Source organism: Cuculus canorus, chromosome 1 (genome assembly GCF_017976375.1).
Source record: "Cuculus canorus isolate bCucCan1 chromosome 1, bCucCan1.pri, whole genome shotgun sequence".
Classification (NCBI taxonomy): Eukaryota; Metazoa; Chordata; class Aves; order Cuculiformes; family Cuculidae; genus Cuculus; species Cuculus canorus.
The window spans coordinates 99,832,897-99,857,529 of record NC_071401.1 but is presented as its reverse complement, the minus strand read 5'-3'; the positions used below and the strand labels follow the sequence as shown (position 1 = coordinate 99,857,529).

The following is a 24,633-nucleotide window of genomic DNA, read 5'->3' as shown; positions in this document are numbered from 1 at the left end:
TCCTTCTTCCCGCGCGAGGGCCGCCGGGAGCTGTAGTTCGCGCTACCACGCTGGAGGAAAAGGGGTGGCGGTGGTACCAGCACCTCCCCCCCACCCGCGTTGTCGGATTGGCGGCGCGCGGGAGCCGCCGGGAGTTGTAGTTCCCGTTCGGGCGCGGGGCCCGCCGGGAGCTGTAGTTCCCGCTGGCGCGCGGGCGGTGTGGGCGCGCCCTCCCGCGCTGGGCCGCGCGCTGCCCAATCGCGGTCGCGCGCGGCCTCCCCTCTGGCGCGGGCGGCGGACGGAGCCGGCGGGGCCGCGGGAGGCGTCTGTGCGGCCGCCGCGCTCGGTGCCCGGGCGGCGGGAACGGCGGCCGAGGTGAGCGAGCGGCGAGTGCGGCCCGGCCCAGCCCCGTGTTTTGTTTCCGTTTGTGCCCGGCGCCGCCAGTCTCATTTCCGTTTCGGGTTCAAACAACGACGAGAGGCGCCGCGGGGAGGAAGGGGGGGAAGCGGGCGGGGGGGCTGCGGGGACAGAGGGAGAGAGAACCGGGGCCTGCGGGGAGCAGCGGCCTCACCGTGGCCTGGCAGACCCCGATCGCGGGGCCTGGGTGCCTCCGGGACCGCGAAATGGAACCGGCGGGAAACGTGGGGCCTCGAGGGAGGAGAGGACCTCCCGCCCTGCCTGGGGCCGAGCCAGGCTGCCCCGGCCCTCTGGGCCCCCTCCGAGCCCAGGGGCACCGGCGCAGGTTGCCCGGGGAAGCTCTGGATGCATCCCTGGAGGTGTTCAAGGCCGGGTTGGATGGGGCTTTGAACAACCTGGTCTAGTGAGACGTGTCCCTGCCCATGGTGGGGGGGTTGGAACTGGATGATCTTTAAGGTTCCTTCCAACCCAAACTATTCTGTCATCTCCACTTGTGAAAACTTATTTTTTGTTAAAACTTAAAGGGGGTGTTTGACGTCTTACTTGGTTTGCTCTCTGGTGTTCAGCCAGGTACGTGCTGCACAACCGCTTTTCTCCCAGTTCAGATTCGTTTTCTGACTGTTAATGAGGAAGGAAAACATTTGAAATCTGGCATGAGTCCTGTCCATTTAGTGGTCCACCACCTTTTCTTAAATCCAAACTGTATGATGACTTATAAGATCTCTGACTCATAAATGATAAGTTGTCCACTTCATTACCTAATCTGTGGCAGTATTTACCAATTCAAATAATAGTTGGGATGGATAGTACCAAACTCTCCATCAACACTTCTTGGGAACACAAATATGTCCAGTAGTTTGGCATCAATATCAGCTGATAACGCATATGGCCTTCGGTAGTTGCCCCAAATTCACAATTACCTCATGAGACAGCAAATGCTAATCCTACCAGTAGTTTCTGCTTGTATCGTGATAGGCTTGTTACTTGTGTAATTCCTTGCATTCAAGGGAAAAGAAAGGACAGATCTTAACTAAACACTGAAACTTCTCCCCTGACTGCAAAAGCCAAACTATAAAAAGTAGTGGAGTAGCACTGGGCTGTCCTGCAGGGAAAAATAAGCTCTGTTGACAGGTACTGTCTTTTACGTTAGTGTAAGTCTGTGTTGAGCATTATGGTCAGATTACTTCTTGGATTACAGATTTTAGGGCTTCTTAGGTTGAAGGCCAAGAGAAACTGGAAGGCTGTACCTTCCACAAATTGAGCATGGATTTATGTGTTCCCAAAAAAAAAGTGTTGCTGTTGTAGTATTGCTACCATGTTGACCATCCTAGCACACAGGGCTGTTTGAGTTCTCATGTTTCTCAGTGGCCTTCAGGGAGGGTTCAGGAAGCTTAGTTCCAACTGAACCTATATACGTTTTTAACCTCTGCATCATCTGGTAGCAACAAATTTTGCTAGATTTTGTATGAAATGTTTATATCATCAGAAACCTCTCTATTCTGGCACTTGAGAGAGTGAATAATTTTCCCCATTAGGTTTCTCCCAACTGTTAATGACTTTACATGTTTTCATGATGTTATTCTTCCTCTTTCCACCTGTCATCTCCCTTGCTTGCATCTGTGCTTAGTGGAAACATCTTTCTTCTTTCTGTACATGCTGTCTGTGCCTGTGCTTCCCTCTCCTACCTTGCCAGGGTAACCAGAAATACAGTAGAGCCTGCGAGTTGAACCACAAACCACCTTTGAAGAGTGAGTGAACACATACTAGCTGCCAGTTTGGAGTCCAATCCATAGGGACTTCAGAATATCTCTGTAACCTAATCCTCTACAGTTACGATATCATTATATAATATTTACTTACCATGCCTCACTTTGCATTTACCAATCCTGAATGTTTCCTGCCAGAAATTAAAAATTGTGAGTTCTTTCTGCAGGTCTGTAGTTTTCTCGGTAAATGACTTACAACTATGTCAAGGACTAGAAGTCCTGGCCTAACCCCTTTTGTGACCTTACTGGTAAACTCCTTTCCTCACGAAAAAAAAAACAACCAAAAAAGAAAAAAAACACTTTACTCTTGTTGCTTGGGGTTTTTAATGTGATTGCTAACACAGGAAGGAATTTCCCCCCTTTTTTGTGATAACAGTTAGCTTCTTTACGAGTTTTTAGTGAGGGACTTTGCTCAAACCTTAGCTTCAATGAATCTTTTAACAGACAGATCACCTGTAACCATACAGGTGTCAGTTCTTTCAGGTATTTAATTAAGCTTGTTTGCATTCTTCAAAAGTCATGCTTCATTCTTCCATGTTTATTGTGAAGATGATATACAAGATTAAGTGATGGGGAAATTGGACTCCTAGGGCCCTGTTCGGTGGGCACTAGCCCTCTGGTTCAGTGGGCCCTACCCTGGTATTTAGGTGATTTTCATGGAGCCAGGTCTGTGAGCAGAACAGATTCTGGTTTTGCTTTCAGGGGTGAGATATTCATGAGGCTCTGTTTGCTTCCTGTCTGGCCCTGGTAGCTTCTTACAAATTAGTATCATGTACACTTGGATGAAAAACTAATTTTACATAATAGCTTTTGAAAAAGATAAATGAGTAGATTGAATTTCTTTAAACCTTTTCAACTGTGCAACTTAGTTGGTTAATATTCCTTTTGTGGAGTTTTACAGTTTAGTAAGTTCCCTTTATTAACTTGTCTTTAATAAATTCTCTTACTAACATTTAGGTTTGAGATAGAGTGGTCCCTGAAAAAGAGTGATTCCAGGTTAGGAACCTTGCTAATCTCTTCAATTGTGAATATTTAAATAGTAGCATGGTTCGCTTTTTCTGCTGTGGTTTTTTGCTCTTCATTTCTACTCCTTTTTCTGTGAGTTGGTGGTGTTATTTATTGTAAACTGTTAATATAATTTGTCCCAGCTCTTTATTGTGAGTATTTCATGCTCATGGTGTATGGGATGGTTAGTGAAACATGATAGTCTTATACAAACTCTGTCTTTACAGACCAAATGCTGTTGTTCTTTCATTCCCCCTTATGTTCCGACAGACTCCAGTTTTCACATGGCATGAAAATCTGTGGTGTCAGTGGGGACATTATCACAGAATAGCTTCCCTTTTAATTGCTAACATACTGTGTTAGTTTTTGACTTATCAAGATGCATTCATTATGCACATATCATCAAGTGATCACCCATGAGAAGGATGGGTGGAAAGATAGGACAGTCAATAATCACTTTATTATTGAGTTTATTTACCTATGAGGAAACCATGGATCTCCTATCTAGCATCTTTCAGCCTTGCTAGGAAGTTAGAATGTAGCTGAATCTAGATAGCAAAATATGTATTACTTTCAAAGAATTTTCAAAAGATTTTGTGAACAGACATTAAAGTTGTATCTGGCCCATAACAAAACCAGTCAGTAAATTTGGATGTCTCCAAGAACATCAGGCTTCGGGCTCTGTGCTGATGTAAATTTATAGTCTTGAATTTGCCCCTGGAATATTTGTTTGAGGAACAGGTATTGTTATATGTTTTGCAAAATCTGCATTAGCTTTTGCCTTTGTTTTTTAGGTGAATTCTGTCTTTTAAAAAGCTGTGCTGGTATTTGGTTTAAAAAATGCTTGACAGGACACAACCCAACTTCTGTTTTGTTGGTCTGTGACTCATAAAAAACAATATTTTTCTCTTCGTAGCTCTGTTCTTAAGAAATTTTAGCCATGACTAAGAGAGAGGCAGAGGAGCTGATAGAAATAGAAATTGATGGAACTGAGAAACAAGAATGCACTGAAGAAAGGTATGTACCGTCTTTGATTTTTGGTCTTGTTAGGCTGCAATTCGTTTATTTGTTTTCTTGGCACACACGAAGTTTGATTCTTCAGATTGTTGGGTATTGTGCACTTTTTTATAGGTGGCCATGGATAAGAAATAAGTATAAGTGTTTTGTAGCTGGGCCAAGGTAACTGGCAGAAGTAACTGTCTCAAGTATTATCTCCACAATCTTGCTGTTGATTGTCTCCACTTTTTTTTCAGCTTGCTGAATACAAATTTCTTAGTTTTTCTTTTGCTCTCTCATATTTTTCTGTTTTTTATCTAATTAAATGGCAGTTTTCCTGGAGTGCAGCTGTAGCCGCTATAAGAAATTGGTATAGTGCTACCATATTCTTTAATCTCAATTGCTTAAATCCCAGACAGTTTGGTTTTCTCTTGCTATGTTGTTCTTGGTACTCTTCTCCTACTTTCATGTCTCTAGGAATACATCTACATGTACATGTTGCAAACCTTTCAGCTTCAGTGTATCCCTCTGTAATTGAGACAAACCTTTCAGTTTCTCCAGTGGATTGCTTTACCATTAAAAGGGTCGTTTGTTTTTAACAGAGCAGAAATGATGTTGTGTATTTATTGACTATATTGTTGTTAGGGCCACTGAAACCATAGATACTGAAGTCTGGTATCCTTTGACTTAATTACCTCAGCCTGTTTTTTTCGTTCCTAATGCTTCCCTTCTAATTTTTAAAACTGTTTTTGAAAGCAGAGAGAGACAGTTAATGTGCTGGATAGAAATAGCTGAGGCTGTTAGGTGACCTGCTGTTGGACAACTGATAGAAAGCTACTTAATATTATTATTTCTTCTTATTCTGAGCTCCTTGAGTATTTTGTTACTACTTAAAACCGACTATGTCTGTATGCTTTCTGATTCCCTTCTGTGTAAATGTAGAAGAACAACTTTCTGAGGCATTGTTAAGACACAAGTCCAATAATATTGATGTTTCTGAATGCCTACATGCATAGTCACATTTTAGTGTAGGACAAACATGACACGTAACTAATGTTTTGTCCAAGGCTCCATGTTGCTGTAATCCCTTTTGGTTATCACATATGTGTTAAGTTTATCTATGACTGGTGAAAAGACATGGACACTTACTATGTATGGGAGGGATAATTTTTTCCTTCTTTTTTTCCCCCTATCTGTCAATTTTCTGTGTTTGTTTTTAATTTGAATATCTCTTAAATACAGCCTAGGCAAGGCAAATAGAATCAGTTTACTGTACATGCAAGTTAATAATGTATAGGATACTAATTGTGACTTAACGTGTTGAAACAGTGATCTGAAAATAATCTAGGTATTTAATCTAGCTTTTTAACTGTGACAGAGAAAAAGAAGAGTTACACAGCTGTAGTATCAATGGGTCCAAATTCTGTAATTCAATCCCTACTCGGGCTAAGAGTTCTTCTGCACCATAGCAAGACTTCAGACTCAGGATTACCTTTTATATACTTTACTTCTAACTTTTTTTAAGCTTTTCTATACCTGCTGTATTAACATGTAGGTAATGGTTTGTTGTATTAATTTGGTATTTAAGCATTGTTGAGCAAACCTACACCACAGCAGAATTTGTGAGTCAAGCTATTGACATCAATGAACCAGTTGGAAATCTTAAGAAGCTGCTGGAACCCAGACTGCAGTGTTCCTTGGATGCACATGAAATTTGTCTGCAAGATATCCAGGTAAATTGGAAGGTTATGAAAAATTTAACCTCATTATGGAGAAGTACTTTACATACTTTGTCTCTTTCTTTCATTGTTTGTGGAATTCATGATTCGTTTAGTGTCAGGTTCATTATCATCTGACTGTTTAATTTGTACACACTAGTTCAGCGTGAATAAAATCAAAACATTTTTTAGAGTTCCTGGAGTGAGGGTGTGAAAGCAAAAAAATACCACCTTGCAAGTGAAAGAATGAGGGCAACAACAATTCTATCTTCTTTTGAGGTAGCCCACATCATTTGTTGCTGCCTGAAGTCTCTTGAGTCTAATCCTGTTTTGAATCTGAATAAAATGGGAGGGGTTGTATATTCGGGTGCATTGATAGCAAAACATTACTTGAGAAATTTCCCCCTGCACTATTTTCACAGGCATCACCACACATTAGACGTAAGTGTTTTATTTGTGTTATTTGTGTTTTGTTTGTAGTTGTAACCAGACATCTGTGGCTTCTCCAGAAACAACAGGGAGAGTAGTGTTTTAAAGACAAGCATTTTAATGAAAGTATTAAAAACTGAGAAAAGGAACTGTAGATACTTTTCACAAAATGAAGGCACTTCAAGGTCTTGCATTATTTTTTTTAGGCTGCAGGATGTCCCTGTAACTGAAACTACCTTAAAGAGAATGGAGTGGCAATTTTCAAATTCTGATTAAATTCTTTGTCGCGTACTATGTCTACGTAGTACTTAAGAGTATTTGCACACTTTCAGAAAATTTGCTGCAGACATTAAGTGTTTCTAAAATTTAAAGGAGAATAAGTTTGTTACAACTGTGAGCCTAATACTTTTTTTTTCTTTGCTATTATCAAGCTGGACCCAGATCGAAGTCTTTTTGATCAAGGAGTAAAAACAGATGGAACAGTGCAACTCAGCGTGCAAGTAATATCTAGGCAAGGTAAGCGGTTATGTTGGTCTGTTTTACAGACAAATTAATATTGTAGGAGTGCTTGTGAGCAAACCTAATCCCTTACTATTTCTAACTGTAAATTTGGGGTAGTTATAGGTAGTAGTAATTAAAATAAACCTCACGAACTGGTGCTATTTGAAATGTTTTTCATAGTAACTTCATATCAATTTCTAAATTAAAAACAAAACCAGAAAAAGCCCCAAACACAGACAAACCTGGGTCAAATAGTGAAAATTACTGTATGAGTCTTTCATTAAGGATGAATGGTTACTCATAATGAACCAAGTATCTAAGCAGGCAAAAGATTCTTGTCGAGGTAGGTGACAGTTTCATCTTTGTGAGGTAAGTGAGCTTGTGTGTCTCTTGGACAACTAGAGTTTAAGAATCTATGCAGCTAACTGCAAATTTCTATGACAGACTGAGTCAGAAAAAATGAAGTAATTTTTATCTATTTAGCACATTATAATGACAAGAAAAATCTTCTATACAATGTTAGAAATTTGGTGGGGCACTGGTTGAAAAAAATACCTTCTCACAAGATGACAGAGAAGGTGGTGGTACAAAGCATTAGTAGCATTAGTGAATGTGTTCTTTATTGCTGCAGAATAGATACAGACCTATTTTCGAACTCTGTGGTCTAGTATCTTATATGACAGACATAAAACCAAAATATGAATAGCTGATCGGGTTTAAAACAAAGAATTTTCTAGTTTTCTTTTAACTTGCTGTTGAACACACTGCCCCTTACAGGTTACTGAAAGAAAACGATAACTCCTGCTTATAGGTCTCAGAGGTATCAGGGAAATACTGTAAAGGCTGAAAGAGATGCCTCTCACTTGGTGCAAGGAGTGGATGCCTGTTCTGTTTTTTTTTTTGAGGGCTGCTTTTTTTTCCTTTGTTTTGGTGTATTTCTTACAGACCAGAATACTTGTTCTTTATGCCCACGTGCTGAACATTCTATTCAACGTATGTGAAGTGGATCACCTAAATAGAATAGGAAGCTGTAATACTGGAGGAGGGAAGAGGGGCAGCTTTGTATTCACCTTAGTAAAGTGTGTTATATGTAATAGAATATGTCTTTTAATTTAGGATGTTTGCAGGTATTTGAGCATCTTTTTGTGTCATGCTTCTTTCATAAGTATGCTAACACCTATCAGTTAGAAAGCTTTAAAACAGTGCTTTGTCATATTTGTATTGCTATCTTTAAGTTTTGTGTTTTTTCTTTCTGTACCTAGGGATAGAGCCCAAGTTAAATATCCTTGAAATTGTGAAACCTGTGGAGACTGTGGAGGTAGTGATTGATCCAGATGCTCATCATGCAGAGGCCGAAGCTCACCTTGTTGAGGAAGCTCAAGTGATAACCTTGGATGGGACAAAACATATTACAACAATTTCAGATGAAACCTCCGAACAAGTGACACGATGGGCTGCAGCGTTGGAAGGCTACCGAAAGGAGCAGGAGCGCCTCGGAATACCCTATGGTAATAATACGTGATAATGTGTGTGTGTATTCAGGTAGGGGCAGGGTTTTCATGAATGGTGATTAATTTTGGTTTTATAATTGAAGTGCTCCAATATCTCAGAGAAGGATTCTTATGGCATGGTTAAGTATAATGCAGATGTAAGATTAAAGTAGAATCAATACTTGTAATAGTTTCACTAAAATAGTGCTTTTTGCTCCAGGAAGCTGACTGCTTCTTGTCATTGTGGTTTAAAAAGCAGTTTTCTTCTTCCTCCCCTCTTTGAAAATGTGTATGTTAGCGATAAAGTTCTTTTTCATGTGTACTCAGTACTTAGTGGGGATAGCCTCTAAAGGTACTGAAACAAATGGTTCATAGCTTGTAGAATGCTGAGTATGGTCTTAAATCAGATTTTGTGTAGCCATACTCGATTTCAACATACTGGAAAAAGCTGTGACTTGCAGAAGTGTACTGTCAAGACATATTTGGCACATGAAGCTGGACTGTCTAAGCAAACATGTAAAAATGAAATGTATTTGGCAAATGAAGTCTTCAGAAGTGTTTAAGAATTCTAGTGAAGCCATAGGTGTTTGTAGGACATGTAGCTTGCCAGTATTTTGAACGTATTTTTGATAACTAAAGCAGTGTCTTTTTCATGTCTCTTTGTTATTCTCCTTGGCAAGCACTTCCAAAATATTTTTCATCATGCTGTCTGTTGATAATCAGGGATTTGAAACAGAATGTTTGAAAAGAACTATGAGGCATTATGTGGAGCAGACTGATATTTTTCTGCATGCTCTCCCATTAATATAAGAAGATTACTTAAAAACATGTTACTATTATGTTTAGTAATGTTGTTGTTAAACTTTATTATGATTGCTGCTTTAAGAAAACCTGTAACCCACAACTCTGACTGTAAAAGTTTATAAATATACATCTTAAAAATAGAAAAAGAGGCCAGTTTCCTTCAAAGAGTTGTGAGCCTTGGTTCTGTGAAGTTCTTAGAAATCATTTATTTGAAATTATTCCTTGAATCTTTTCAAAATACAGAATATGTTGATTTTAAAAGTCAAGTCCAGTCAGTGAATGATCATCATCCAGAAAGGTAGTGGTTAAGTGTCTTCATCCTTATATCCTTAACAAGTTTCTTTATTTTGCTGCAAATAGAAAATTACCTTTTAGCAGGTCTGTTATGGCTTTTCCTTTGTGTTATGGTTTGGTAGGTTTCACTAGAGATTATTAGTTCTTAGCTGTTAAAAGTGTTTCTGCTAATAGAATCCAAAAGTTTGGTACCATTGCAAAGGTCCCCAGGGAGAAGGAAAATTTTAATTGATATGTGAAATAAAGCCGAAGAAGGAAGCAGCAGAAAGGAAGGAAAAAGAAAAGAAAGTGCAAATTTTTGCAATGCAAAAGCAATCACTCACCTCCACCAGACTGATGCCTAGACAGTCTCTGTACAAAGGCTACTTTGGGGAAAAACTGCCCTTGGGTTTTATTGCTGCTGCTGTTGTATGATGAGGAATGTCTGTCTTGTTAGCTGGGATCAGCTGTCCTGGCTGTGTCTTCTCCCAATTTCTTGTGTACCCCTAGACTGCTTGCTGCAGTGGTCAGTTGAGATTCAGATAAGGCCTTGTGTCAGAGTCTAACACTCTCTGACCAGGTTCTTTTACATATTCCATGTGTGGAGGGTGTAATGTTTAATATAAAATTTACTTGAAAATGGTTGATATTAGATGGGATTTCTGATTTAGCAGAGTGATACAAATTATACTAAATAACAATACTACGGTAAGTTACACATAGAAATATACAGCAATTGTAATACATTGTCCAATCACAGAGACAATGTGATTCCTCTTGATGTTGGGTTGAAACCAGGCGGAGCCTTCACAACTCTTTTGCTAGTTTTCTACCTTGTGCACTCTGTCTTGAGCTGAGCAATGTATTTACTCTCCCCACGCTGGTCGGTATGACTCAGGGAGACATTTACACCACCAGCTAATCCACTCAGCTGTTGATAGCTGTTTTATCTAAAACAAAGGCCGCCCTCTGCCTCCTTTTTTGTTGCGATAAAGTTGGCTTCTTTGCATTATTCTCTGAGGTCCACGTGCAGTTCACCCTTGTCTATCTCTTCTGAGCCTTCTTCCATTGTAATATTTTATTTGGTGAGTCATGTTGCACTCCTAGGGCTCACTCACACCTTGACTCTCTGCAAGCCCTGGTCAGCAGTAGCTAAAACACTGGTGTACTTCCAACACTGTTTTGATCACCAACATAAAACACAGGAACATATGGGCTGATATAAAGAAAATTAACTCTGTCCCAGCCAAACCCTGTACAGTGGTGATTTTAAATAATTTAGAAACTGGGATAATACAAATCAGTTTAGAATGTAATATTTCATCTTAATCACATGCTGATCAACCTATTTGAGGCTGAGCATTCTGCTGTGTGAGAAATCACTTTTTAGAAGCTAAAAACCTGTGGAAGAAGGAAAATAATAATTTTCCATGTTTGAGAAATTCTGGACATAGTTCTGATGCAAAAGCTTTTGCTAAAAAAAAAAAGTAAAAAAAAAAAATCTCGTCTGCTCTTTGCTTCTTCCCGTCGAGCCACAACACTGCATAGAGTCAACTTCCCATCTAGTCGGATTTGATCACAGTAACAGCACTCCTTGGTGTTATGTATTTACTTTTATGGAAGTTAATAATGTAATTGAAAGCATGCCATCATTGAACTTTAACTGAATTGCAGCACTGACTGGCCTAGGAGAAAGCCCATCTTAAAAAAATAAATAGATAACAAGAACCCTTTATATAAAGTTCTTTAAAAGACCCTCAGAAAAGGTCATATCCCCAAAGGAATTCTAGGTTCCGCTTGTTTGAATGCTGTGGGTTAGTAGCCACTTGTATTTTATTCTCCTTATCAGTTTCAGTAAGGACAAGCTCTGTGTCCTCAGTGAGGAGGAACCTTACAGTATGTAATGGGATGATTTGCAGCTTTGTCTCTCTCTTCCCAGACCCAGTGCAGTGGTCAACAGATCAGGTGCTCCACTGGGTGGTATGGGTGATGAAGGAGTTCAGCATGACTGACATTGACCTCAATTCACTCAGCATTCCTGGGCGAGAGCTCTGCAGCCTCAGTCAAGAAGACTTCTTCCAGCGCGTCCCACGGGGAGAAATCCTCTGGAGCCATTTGGAGCTTCTTCGGAAGTGTACGGGAGATTTTTCTGTAACTGATCTTACTTATTTCTCCTCCCCTCTTCTCTGTTTTTTCTTTCTTTCTTTAAAGATCAAAACAATTGTAAGCCGTTGGTTTTCCTCTGTTTAATATTGGCAGTAAAAATGAGGGCATCAATGCAAGATAACAGTGAGAATGTCTGCTGTTATGAAACATATCCGCATACTAAACACTGTTTGCCCATCTTTCATCAAACTTCGTAAATACTAGGAAATAGTGACTGATGATTTTTCCTTTGTTTTAATAAAGATTTTTAGTTTGTGCATCTCCTGAATTTGACGGTTTTATAATTAAATATTGATTGTGAGTTATTTAATGTACATATCTGTCATATAGAAGTAAAGATTATTAAGCACAGGCAATGAAATCCTTAGACTGGACACAACACAACTAATAATTGATGCATTGTATGTGAATAGTACAATAATATATACATGCATTTCGGATTTGCGGTGCTTGGATGTAACTTGGCAGGCTAAAATCTATTTCCATCTTCATTTAAATAATATAGATAAAGGTTTTAGGGGATAGAGAATGCACAAGATACCTCGAAATTCACCATGTACATCTTTATTTCTAAAAATTGAATGTCAGATGTTAAATGTCTCTACTCATGACACCATTAGCTATGCATGTCTCTTGCAAATGGATAACAAGTTCTACTTCTTCTCTCTATGAAATATAAAAGTTTTTGAACTCCCTGTGACTTGAAATCTGTCGGTTAAGTAAAAACTTTTTTTCCCCTGACTTGCAGATGTGTTGGCTAGCCAAGAACACTCTGGAGAAATAGCCACTGTTACTATTGATCAGCGTAAGTACTTCTACCAGTAGCTAATTCACACAGTTAACTGTTTGCAGGTTTAGCACTGTACTTCGGTTAAGGGCTGTAATAGTATAACCATTTGAAAATAAATTGAGAGAGTGATTTTGGTGAGGGGAGTGGGGCATATTTTAGACTTCGAAGCAAAGCATTGGGTGCCTTGATATTTTGGTTTTGGCCGAAACATGGTGTATAACCTGAGCTACGAAAGTTTCTAGCCTCCATTTTGGATGGTTGGTTTTCCACTCTCTTTAAGTACACTGTTTGGGATACATATTTGAGATCTTTAGTTATTCTGGATTTTTTTAGGTTGTATATTGCATTAATAAATGGATATATTAAATGTTATGATTTCAACAGAAAGGATTTCTAAGAAATTGAAAGGGATTTTGGAAGAGAGGACTTGTTTAGAAACCAACAATAGAAAAAAAAAATTTGCAGTTACTTTCTGGTTATTTGAAACCTATGTTTCCAGCTGAAGCAGTGTCAGCAATTATTAAAAGTAATCAATTTTCAGACCACTTTTAAGCAGCTTATAATGTATAAGGATAGATAGACTGTGTTTCATATCCTGGATCTGTGTCTAGTTGAAGCCAGTCTAGAGAGCCACCTTGTTATGGACATTTGTATCCTCTTACACAGCTATTATAGAAGGGTATTTAATTGCTATTTGAAGTACGGTGGGTTCTACAGTGGTTATAGAAAGAGGGGTGCATTGGGGTGGATCATATGGGAAACAGCATAAAGATGAAAACAAAGGCATGAGAGTATTTTAATGGAAACATAGTACACATCATAATAAAATGTTTTATCTGTAATGTGGCATCTTTACTGCAAGTCTAAAACTGCAGTTTCCCCTGTAAGAGGTAAAAAGTCTGAAAATTATTCTTAGCATTGTGACTTATATAGTGTGCCTTTTTAGCAAAGGAAAAAACTAGCTCCTAGATGTTATGATGATACAGGTAGTAAATAATAAATGCCTATTTCTGTGCTATCAATTTATAATTGATGTTCTGCTATGTTCTCCAATTTACAGCTGTGCAAATTATTCCAGCATCTGTACAGCCTGCTACCCCAACAACCATTAAAGTAATAAACAGCAGTGCAAAGGCAGCTAAAGTACAGAGAGCTCCAAGGATCTCTGGGGAAGACAGAAGTTCCCCTGGGAATAGAACAGGTATTGTCTCCATTATTTTTAAATGCAAATGCAGTAAACACTCATTAATTTGAATTACAGTTTTGTAGAACACTTCATGTCATCCTAAATGTGAGGTTTGTGGAATTCCATATGGGGATGTGCACAAAATATATCAGAACAACATGCAGGGTTAGCTCTCATAGACACTACGTTAATGTGATACTGCAGCTTTGGAGTCCTGCAGTAAATGAGATGCATAAAAGTGTTTCTCTTCCTGTCACTTAACAGTCTGTCCTCTCAAACTCCAGCATAGCATTTAGTCATTTAGTCAAGCTTTTAAGTTCTTTCCACTTTGTATTAGCAGAAAGGGGAGAAAATAAACTGTACGTTGTAGAACCCTAGCCTAGCTACTACTTGCTCCACTTGGTCCCGTCCTCCTGCCCACTCTCCTCGAGTTTCGTGAATTTATAATTCAGCAAGTTTCAGATTCCTGTTTTTTAAAATGAATGTGCCTTCTGGAAAACTGCACACTATACCTGCAGTTTATTTTTGGAATTACTGTTATTTGTACATACTCATTGATATTTAATAACTCGATTTCTTTATCTTAATTTTTCTTGTCAACATTTTCTCTTTTTTTCTCTGCACAGTGGATTTCTCTCATAAATCCTTTCCTATCCTTCCCTTGAGTTTTTATTTGTTTTAAACTCTCTGGAGAAGTCTTATGATGTTGTTCAGGATTCTTAGGCCAAGATTTATTGGCTGATGTCAGTGGGGAATACTCCGTGTTTCTCCCTTTAGACATCAGGTCTGCTGTCTGTATCTTGTTGAGCATATAGAAATGTAACTGCAGATACTTGAGTTAAAAAGAACTCTTAATGATCAGACATGGAAGATGATATGTTGTTCTTAAGCTGAAGTTTGGCGGGGGGTGGATTGCATTTCTTATATTTTGTGTTGGAAATTGGAGTCTAAGCTATTTTTTTAAAAAACAACTTCTGTTATGTATATAAATACATATGTGTATATGCCTGAAGAGGAATAAGCAGCTCCGGCTATTTCAGAAGGACATATGTGTCTAAATTACTATGTGTAGTGTTATATATTTTTCCATTAAATTCTAAGTACACATTTATGAGAAATCATGAATATTTTTTTTCTGTATTCATCAGGTTTTTTTTAAATAGATTTTAATACTAGTGGATTTGGAAAATGTTTACAAGAGAATAATTGGAGAAATTAATTAAGTGCAAGTTTTCCTTCCGTCTTACAGTCTATGTTGGCCTGCTTTAATATTGGTTGAGAATTTTCAGCTATGAGGAGAATGTGAAAAGAATTACCTGAAATGGATCTTGTTATCCCTATTTCAACAGGAAACAACGGCCAGATCCAGTTGTGGCAGTTTTTATTAGAACTTCTCACTGATAAAGATGCTCGGGACTGTATTTCTTGGGTTGGTGACGAAGGAGAGTTTAAACTCAATCAACCTGAACTGGTTGCACAAAAATGGGGACAGCGGAAAAACAAACCCACGATGAACTACGAGAAGCTTAGTCGGGCTTTGAGGTAAGAAACTTCAGGAACTGATCAGCTATGAAGTGATTTGCTTCACTTGGCTGCCTTATTTTTAACTATTGTAATGCAAATTTGTGGCCTTTTTTGTAAAGGAATAAACAGATCCTCTGAAAGCTATTCCTTCCCATCAGATTGTGTTAGTCTCAGGGGCAAGGTTTTTTTGTGGTTTTTTTTTTTTTAAATAAGCTCAAGCAATAACTTCTTGAGTATTTGAAAATGTATTTTCTTTTTTCAAGATTATTGAACTCTGACTTGATAGTTAATTTGGGGAGCTCACTTTCAGAAATATGTTTCTTTTTGACGTATCTTTAGCATTTATGCTTTCAGTAATGTGACAAACAATATTCATTTATGTTCAAAGATACAGAAATATGTGAATACTGTGAATTAATGACTTTTTGTTATGTTCTACGGTGTTACTTCTTCATGTTCCTCTTACTTTTGTTATGGTATAAAGTGAATACTTTTCTGTAATTATGTACATTTCAGTAGAATTCTGTATGTAACAAAGTAGTTCAAGTATTCATTGATCCATTCTATTGCTCTTATAATAGAGATGTTAAATTTAAAAAAACACTTGACAGGGAAGTTGTAACAATTGTTGCGATTCCAACATAGTGAACTTTTATCATCTGAAGAATCTCGGGCAGTCTTCATTCCATCATGATTTTGTAATTTGGCATTGGTAAAATGAATTGAATCACTGTAGGTGATCTGATATGCTTGAGGAGGGGAAGAATGATAGCTCCTGAATTAAGCCTTTTACTATGATTCTTTGGTCCTCTGGAATAATTCAAAGATTCATCCAAGTTCTCTGAAATCATTAAGACTGAACTTTTGATTTCTTATTCTGGTATAGTTAAATCTGTTTCTCTTGCGAAGTTTTTAAGAAGAATGTTTATTGCCTAATGCTGTAGATATTAAAGCGGTTTTAAGAACTCTTTATGTTTGTGAAGTTGCATCTTGGTTGAAGTCTGAGATCTAAGATTTACCTCTCAGCATTTCCACTTTTCACTGCGTTGTTTCTCCTGAGAAGGGAGTAGAGGAGGAGAATCGGCTCCCTCGACCTGCTGGCCATGCATTTTTAGTCTGTTCTTGTATGGTTATTATTGTATTATTTAACATATAGTTTTTTTATAGGATCACAGAGTGCCTCAGGTGTTAAAGGGCTCGGGTTGTCTTTGATCCAACCTCCTGCCCAAAGCAGGGCCTTTCCCATAGAACTGCTCCCCAGCCTGTGTTGTTGCAGTACCGTTCGCATATTTGCAGTCTGGTTTTGTGAATCTTTGCATTTGCATTTGTGTACGGAAGGTGTATGTGAAGACTTTCTGGAACATCAAAATTATCTAAATGATGCTAATGTTTTTTGCATTTTGTCAGCAAACTCCACAGAAGATGTCAAAGGCAGCTGAAGAACTTTAGAGTACTATTCTTATCACTAGGATATTAAACAGATGTCAGCACAGTAATTTGCATAAATCACTATTAGAGAAGTTTTGCATTTATATTTTAGTCACAGAATTACAGAAATCACATTTCTCAAAATGTTGCCATTTTGGCGGCTGCATCAATATTGATGATATTTTCTAACACTTAAATGTCTGAAGGGACGGTTAATGCTTCTTGCTACTTCCATGATAAATGCCATTGTCAAGCTAAGGATTTATTAAAACAAAAATGGTAATGTGTTTTGTTTAATATACTGAAATTACTGTGTCAATTGTTGATTAATACAATAAGTGATGTTGATATTATTGGGAAATGCGCTACTTCTGCCCAACTGTAGGAAAAAACAGGCAGTGCAGAAACTAGGGCAGGGTGAAAAAGGGAAGAAGAGCTTTTTTGTTACATACATGGTGGTAAATTTTCTAAAGACAGCATCTGTTTAATTATCCACTAGGGAAGTGAGACTTGAAAAATAATTACTTTCCTGTACACTTTTCCATTAGAGCTAGATGACAAAAGTTAGTCTTTTAATTGATTAAGTATTGCTGGTGAATGAGAATCATCTTTGCTTTATAAGCTCAGAGGACTGAGCTTTAGACAGTCAAGAAATCTGGGCTATTTTGTACTACATTTGGGTGATGATTTTCAGGACATTAAATTGCCTGCTCTTCTCTTTTTGGTTGGTGGTATTTTGTTTGGGGTTTTTTTTTGGTTTTTTTAATTGTTTTTTTTTTTTCAAATTTATCAGAAGCTTGTGAAGCTTATCAAGTCCAAGTTATGTCCCAGCCACTTGGGTTTTCTTAATAGAAATGTAACATGCATTCTATAAATGCCTGCAGTGAGACAAGAAAAGAAACGAAATTGTAGTATTGTAACTTCTGTTTTATTGGTCCTGTCTGAAGTGTCTCTGGAGTGTAGTGGGTTATACGGACTTTGTTACCTTTACTGCATTTCTGGTCAGTCTGATAACTCTTCCGTGACACAATGTAAAAAGTATTCATGCTGAGAAGTCATTATTAGTTGTAAATAAAGGCAAAGTATGCAGTTTTGCCAGCATATGAGCTATACAAAAAAGAAAAAAATTAACTATAACAAACGGGAAAGAATGGCTGCTTTACTATCGTAAAAGCCACAATGCTAATTTTCAAACTGTTTCCAATGTCAGTTTTTTCCTGAGAAAAGCAGAGACAAGAGTAAAGAAAGCGAAAGACAATAATGAGGGGAGGAGACATTTTCTTACTAAAGCAAAGCACTGTATAAAACTTAGACCCTACCCTCACCAAGCTGTTTTTCAACTCCTCAGAGACCTTAATTTCTGAACTGGTATTTCCTACAGCTTATAAAATTACTGTGTTTTGTTTCTCTGTAATGTTTCGAGTTGCAGGAACAGCTTTCAAACCTCTTACCTTGGTGTATGAAATTATATGAGATCCATGACAAGAAAAAGCTGCTTCTTTTGGCCTCTGAGCGACCTTAAGTAATTGACTAATGTGTGTGGAAGGTACTGATGCTTAAGGTTTACATTGACTTTTTTTTTTTTTTGTTTTCCTTTTATTTGTTTTTACAGGTATTACTATGATGGAGACATGATCTGCAAAGTGCAAGGCAAGAGGTTTGTGTACAAATTTGTCTGCGACTTGAAAACTCTGATAGGATACAGCGCAGCAGAGTTGAATCGGTTGGTCACAGAATGTGAACAGAAGAAACTAGCCAAGATGCAGCTCCATGGGATTGCACAGCCAGTTACAGCAGTGGCACTAGCTACCGCATCCCTGCAAACAGAGAAAGATAATTAAACCCTGGGACCTGGAAGTGGGAGCCTGAGGCCTTTCCTGTATAACCAGAGCAGTTGCTGCTCTTACCTTTATCAGAATTGGAAGCTTCTTTTGTTTCTTGACAGTACAATGTAGTGCATGATTTTCTACAAAGAACTGGGACTCATGTAAATTTGGATCTTTTTAACAGCATATATTTCAGCATAAGTTAAGGGATCACCACAACTTCTGCATCTTTGAGCCAGGGCCTCTACAGTATGCAATTTGAGATTTGTGAGAAAGGTTGGGCTGGTCAGTGTTTGATGTCCATAGCTCTGCAAAGTAATTTTTGCAGTGCTCTTAATGAAAATAAATACCTACAGAAGGCAGGCTGATCAGTTGTCTGAACTCAGTCCTTTCCAGTCTTTTATTCTCTGCTGAACTACCAAATGACATTTGATGTTTTCAAAGCTAAACATGTTCATTGTTCTCATTTAATCAGGCAAAGCCAAAAGACACTTTAAAAGTTACAGAGCATCAGGTTCTTAAAATAGCTTCTGTGTTTATAAGCAAAGGAAAATTAAGACTAGACAGAACTGAAGGAGGTCCAGGTTTAGATCCGGCTTGGGTGAAAAGCCAATTATGACTATTTCATTGTAATATGTAGATAATATGCATATATGAGGGCAAGTACTTACCTGTTTTCAAATATGCTAGCCATTTAGCAAAAAGTGAAGACAAACTTCTTCCCCTACTACCACCCCCACATCAGGTGATGTGAAAACTTGAAAAAATAGCCCTCACCCAAAGAGCAGTTTGTTTTGGTGAGGGAGGTGTTTAATGCTCCAATCTGCAAGGTGCTTGTACCTGCACAGTAGTCAACCTTAGTAACTGAAGACTGAAGTTAATCACAGTCAATAGTCCCCATTTAGAAACAAAATGCAGGCTGAAAATTATTTTACAGAGAACTGAATTTTGGTTTCCAAATTATTGTACAGTCTGACTTCTTTTAAAATACAAATATGTGTAATTTTCTATTTGAAATTAGTTTTTTTCTGAACTTCAGGTAATGATTTGAAGCTTCATAAACCAAATGCATGCTCCAGAGCCAGGTGTAATTTGAAGTCTGGAAGATGACTAGAAATAGTTGGAATATAAACTGAATTCTGAGCTACAGAGAGTAGGACTTCATGCAAACTTACACATGCAGTAAAAAGTAGGCTGCAACTTGTGAGCTTCTGTACTGATGCCTATTAGACTGTTTCTTTTGATGGCTGAAAATTGTGCAGTTCTGGGTTTGCCCCTACGTGTTATTAAACAGTATAAATATTATGTCACCATGCATATTTTTTAGCTTTTTATAGGAGAACCACCCTCTGGTAACATTTAACAATTAAAATAAAAATGTATAAAGGAAAACCTTTACTTCTGTGAGAGATAGAGCTACTCTTAAACCTTAAATCAAAAGTGTTTGTACAGTAAGGTTCTAATCATAAAGTGTGTTAATGCTGAGTAGTGAAAGCACTGGACTGTTGCTTTTGGTCTGAAGAAGAATGGTCATGCTTGCAGGGAGAGGGCAGAGAACACAGAAGACGTTTATTTTAAACATGAATTGAGGACGAAGCTTGTTTATAGGTTCATCTGCAGACAGTTTTTGCTTAACTAGAGATCTTGCATGTAGTTAGGGCATACTTTTTTCATCATCAGGATTATATATTTTTTTTTTTCTTTTTGCCAGTTTCTTTCAGTTGTCATTCTTGGGCTCTTAAAGCGCTCCCATCTACTGAGCATGCTGGTTTTATTTTGTTTTAAGAATGTCTTAAGCCCTGAGCAAAATATGTAAATGCATCTGTTACCAGAGGTCAACCCTTAATCCATTTGTTACTGTTCCAGTAGTCCAGTCCCACCAGTTGGCAAGTGTTTGAGGTGACTTGTATGAGTAGATTCAGGTTGGCTTACTGCAAGTGAGGTGAATCTGATAGATCTGTGGCGGGGGCTGTGTATGTAACACCACTCCGTTGCTAAACAGAAGTCCAGTACAAGTCACTAGTTTTATTTAGCAGAGTTTGTGAGAGGCCTTTTTCACTAAAATACAGTATAAAATGAAGAGGACCTTAAAAGATGCACTTTCTACATCAAACTGGACTGTGGGAGGATAAACTAACAGCAGAATTGAAATGTATGAATACTTTATCCCCCTGAATGCTAAGCCCTCTAGGGGAAACTTTTGATATCACACTTCCTTTGTAAATACATCCGATTATTGTTTCGCAGCTTTTCAGTAGGTATGATAGTCCTCTGGGTTCTTTGTTGTGGGATCATCTGCTTTTCCACCGTGTTCTAATTAGCAAAGAAGGAATCTTTCAAGCAGTATAAAATCACTGTCACATTCTCTGTAACTGAGGGAGAAGGCTGTGACTAACTTGATGTCTTCGATAAAATAAAAGATGTAGAATATATTGTCAAAGGTTATACTCTTGCTGCCAGAAGGAAAACATAGGAAGAATATCCCAAATTTTTTGTAAAACAGAAGTTTTTTTGCATACTTTTTACTCTTTAAATAAAGACACTTATACTCTGCTAATAATTATCTATTTCTTTTGTGTTTTGCATTTTTTTTTTGGTAATTTTACATGAAACAATTATTTTCTATTTTTACTCTGATAAAATATTTGTGCATAAAATGTCAATATAGTAAAATAAAAATGTTATACAGCTAATGCCTGTTGACTTCTTAGTGTTTCAGAAGGCTGTTTATAATGTCATTCAGGTGCAACCAGTTTAAAGATGAACACATGTACTTTCTTCTCATTGCTCTGAAGATCACAAGCTTATTATAGGAAGAAGGCAAACTTATTTTCTGAAGATGTATCTTCTTTGATTCAGTACTTGGCTATGTGTGTCTACTTTTAAACTGGAACTCTGCGTTCTTCTTTACTGTAACAGCTTTCTTTAACACCTTAATTCTAAGCCTCAAAACGGTGTGGTGCTTTGATAAAAATAATGAAGGAAACTTTGCAGCAGGACAAAATGGAGTCCTGTAAAATCATTAGATTTTTGCTTTTAGAAGTGTTTAAATTGGAAGAGTTCATGTCGATCTTTGGACTTCATTTCCTCCTTGCAAATAGCCCCACTTACTTCACAGGGCCCACTAGCTCAGTGCTTAGTGCCGTCCTTGTTAGAAGATAAAACTGGTATTACCTTTTTTCTTTACATCGTGTCTCAAGAGAAATATTCTTGTTATACCTCTGAACTCCTCCATCTGGACTGCTAAATTCAAGACTGAAATATTTTGTCATCTTTAAACCTACCAGATCACTTGATTTCAAAACATTTATGTTTAGCTCAGCAGCAACAGCATGGAATGGACTGAAAATAATTTTTTTTAGAACACTTCTGTACTTTGTGTGCCTTCTTTTAAAGAACACTTACAAATGCTCAGTATCTCATTAATTGAGGACCTTTTTGTTTGTGTCTATAGTTATAAGTATCTTTGTGCCAGTGGGAGTTTCTTTTGGGATTCCCGTTCTCAGACTAAAATTTTTATTGGAAGGATATAGGGAATTAAAAACTAGCAGCTTGCAGTTATCAGTCTTAATCAAAAATAATTGGACATGCGGCTCCATTGCCTGGCAATGAAGGAAGGGTGACACAAGGTCCATTGACATGGGTTTATGGGATTTTATGTTTTTAAAGCAGTGCCACGTAAGATCCATTCATACACATCTATGGGGAATAATTTTACTGACTAGATTGGTATTTTGAGATTAAAAAAGTGATAGCTAGCTGACAATTAAGCTTAGGTTTTTCAGTATTCTCATTTTCAAGGACTCCACAGGAAGGGCTTCATAGGAACTGGGTTTGCAAAAAGATTCAGCTGCAAAAGACAATGAGGAAAGAGTATGTTTAAAAAGAGTGAAAGCTGCAAACAGCATGCCTGGAAAAAAATCAGTTTGGAAGAGTAGGAATGCAAGAGATGAGAGTAAGTAGGGAGAAAGACACCTGCGAGGAGCAGTTCTTTAAACTTCAAGGTTAGGACAGAAAAGGTATTTATTTTTTTTCTCCCATAAAAGTAATGTTTTAGACCAGAAACTCAAAGTGGCCTTGCCAACATGTTGGGCTTTACAGAAACTGCCCCATGCTGGAATCTACAATACCCACCTGGGGAATTTGATTTCCCCATTGAACTCAGTGAAGGGAGGTTAGAGACAGCTGGTGAGACTGGGAAACTCGCTGTGTAACTGGAGTATCTTCTGGCTCTGGAATGCTAAAAACAGCTGAGAGAGGCAGAACTGCTAGGAAAGCAGGTTGGCTTGCAACCATAAATTAGCAAGATGACCTGAACTGCACCCAACAAGGAATGAGAAGCTGTAACAGGAGCTTGGACTTGTCCTTGGGAATAATTCACAAGGCCTGAAGTAAACTCTGTAGAAATTAAAAGAGAAAAAAAATCAGTTGGAGATACTTTTTAATGTAGAGTAGGGCTTATGGAGAAGAGATGTGCCTGTCATTCCTGTTCCACCACCTTTCCAACACCTTCGGCAGTTATACCTAAAGAATAAATAAATTTACGAAGAATAAGTGTTCACAAGTTCTGTGAAACTGAGGAGTTGGCTAAATATGATCATGCTCAAATCAGGATGGCCAAGTAGGAAAGCAAAGCATAATCCAGCCTTTTTACGTTTGCAGACTGACTGCTTGCTCAGTTTTGCTGAACTGGATAACCAGGAAAAAACAGAAGAGAGGTGTGATTTATAGGCATGGATGTGTTGGGATGGAAAGGCCTCATTTATTTTGGAAAACAAGTTTCAACAACTAGTTTCTTTGTTGCTCCTGAGATGGTTCCTGAAAAGGAGAATAGTTCTGCAAGGAGAGGCAGTAACTAGCCGGAGCACAGTACCGCACCAAGTTTAAGACACTGAGCTAAAAATAGCAATATTAATTAATGTTTGAAAACCATTGTAAAAAGCTTATAAAACCACACAGGTGACAACAGATGTGCGTTTTGCCTCAGACCAGCAGGCAAGCTAGACGAGGCTGGCAGGTACAAAGAGAACAGATAGCCTTTGCCTGGATACTGCCAGGGCATTCAAAGGGCCTTTGCACGGGACTGGTCTAAAACTGGCTTGTGTTGAGCGACTGAACATGTCCTGACAGAAAAGTGCTATACAAGTTTATACATATATATATGCACGTATATTTATATATAAATATATACACTGGGGGCGGGGGGGGGGCGGAGAGAGAAGAAGAGAGGAAAGGAGGCTGGGGTGGTACCCCTAGTTTTGCTTGGTCAGATGGTATTGTGTGATTTGGATCTCACCATGCAGCAGACAAAGCTTGAATGGAGGAGTGCTTTATTTATTATTAAGAGAGACTTGGCTGAAAAGAAAAAAAAAGTGAAAGAAGAAATAAAAATTTGTTCCTCAGAAGTACGAAGCTGCTCAGAAATGTCAGCTGTGAGGCTGGACATGTTATTTTAATAGACTGAATATAAATGCGAGTATATCATTGATGTTGGCTGAAGGTGCCGTCAAAGAGAACACAATGCAGGGAAGCAAAGAAGCTCTGGACTCAGCCAAAGCAGCTCTGAGAAAATGCAGTGAGAGCCATAGCTGCTGCCTGCTGGCTGGGACAGGTGGTACTGTTAGCCAAAGGGCTGTCTCCTGCTGTCCCCTTATCTCAGAGAGCCTCTGTAACTAAACCAGATGGTGTTAAGGTAGTTCTTGATTATATCCTCTCTTGCTGCTGACTAAAGAAACCAGCAGGGATTATTCCCTCAGGCCAGGAAGAGTAAACAGGTACAGACAGTTTTTCCTCTTTCATTTTCAGCAGTGTACACATAGAAATGTTTCTTCTCTCACTATTTGGCCTTCACTGGAGGGTTTTGAAAAACCTGCTCTGATGAAACTTTGGGCATCCTATAGAGAATTATTTTCAGTATCAACCTAACAGATATATCTGGTGAGCAGTGATCCCGGGGACCAGACATCTTCCAAAAGGCTGCTATATTACAGCATTGTTCGCTGAAGCATTTTAAATGAGCCGTTGATCCTGAAGCCTCTACATACTGATGAATCTTGTGCTTTGTTTTTTTAAACTGTATTTTGCCTGGTGATCATAGAGGAACTTTTGCTAGAGAGAAGTATGCTCTAATGCTCTCCCGTTTTCCTGCAGTTTTCCATTGCTTGCGCTACTGATCTTAATTTTCTTCAATCAGCAGCAAAATTACAGTTTGGCCAGATGCTGTTCACTGCAGAGAAACTTGCAAACTTCATGCCAGTCAGCCTGACTTTCACAAATAATTTGGAATTACTGGAGCTATTTACTCCAGTTAGCATTTTGTTCCCACCCTTTCCTTA

The 24,633-nt window shown here is 38.3% G+C and overlaps 1 protein-coding gene across 2 annotated transcripts; it reads left to right on the top strand.

Moving 5' to 3' along the window:
- Positions 1-161: 161 nt before the first annotated feature.
- On the top strand, positions 162-20,865 carry GABPA (GA binding protein transcription factor subunit alpha). Of its 2 annotated transcripts, none has more exons than XM_054065403.1 (10): positions 162-354; positions 4,084-4,184; positions 5,752-5,896; positions 6,742-6,826; positions 8,074-8,319; positions 11,318-11,512; positions 12,293-12,349; positions 13,395-13,535; positions 14,870-15,062; positions 18,085-20,865. In XM_054065403.1, exons 2-10 carry the CDS (start codon positions 4,108-4,110, stop codon positions 18,311-18,313), a joined length of 1,368 nt encoding a protein of 455 aa, XP_053921378.1. In that variant the 5' UTR covers positions 162-354; positions 4,084-4,107; the 3' UTR covers positions 18,314-20,865. The 2 variants fall into 2 exon arrangements, with proteins under 2 accessions (XP_053921378.1, XP_053921386.1); XM_054065411.1 differs by lacking the exon at positions 162-354 and adding an exon at positions 557-966.
- The last annotated feature ends 3,768 nt before the right edge of the window (positions 20,866-24,633 follow it).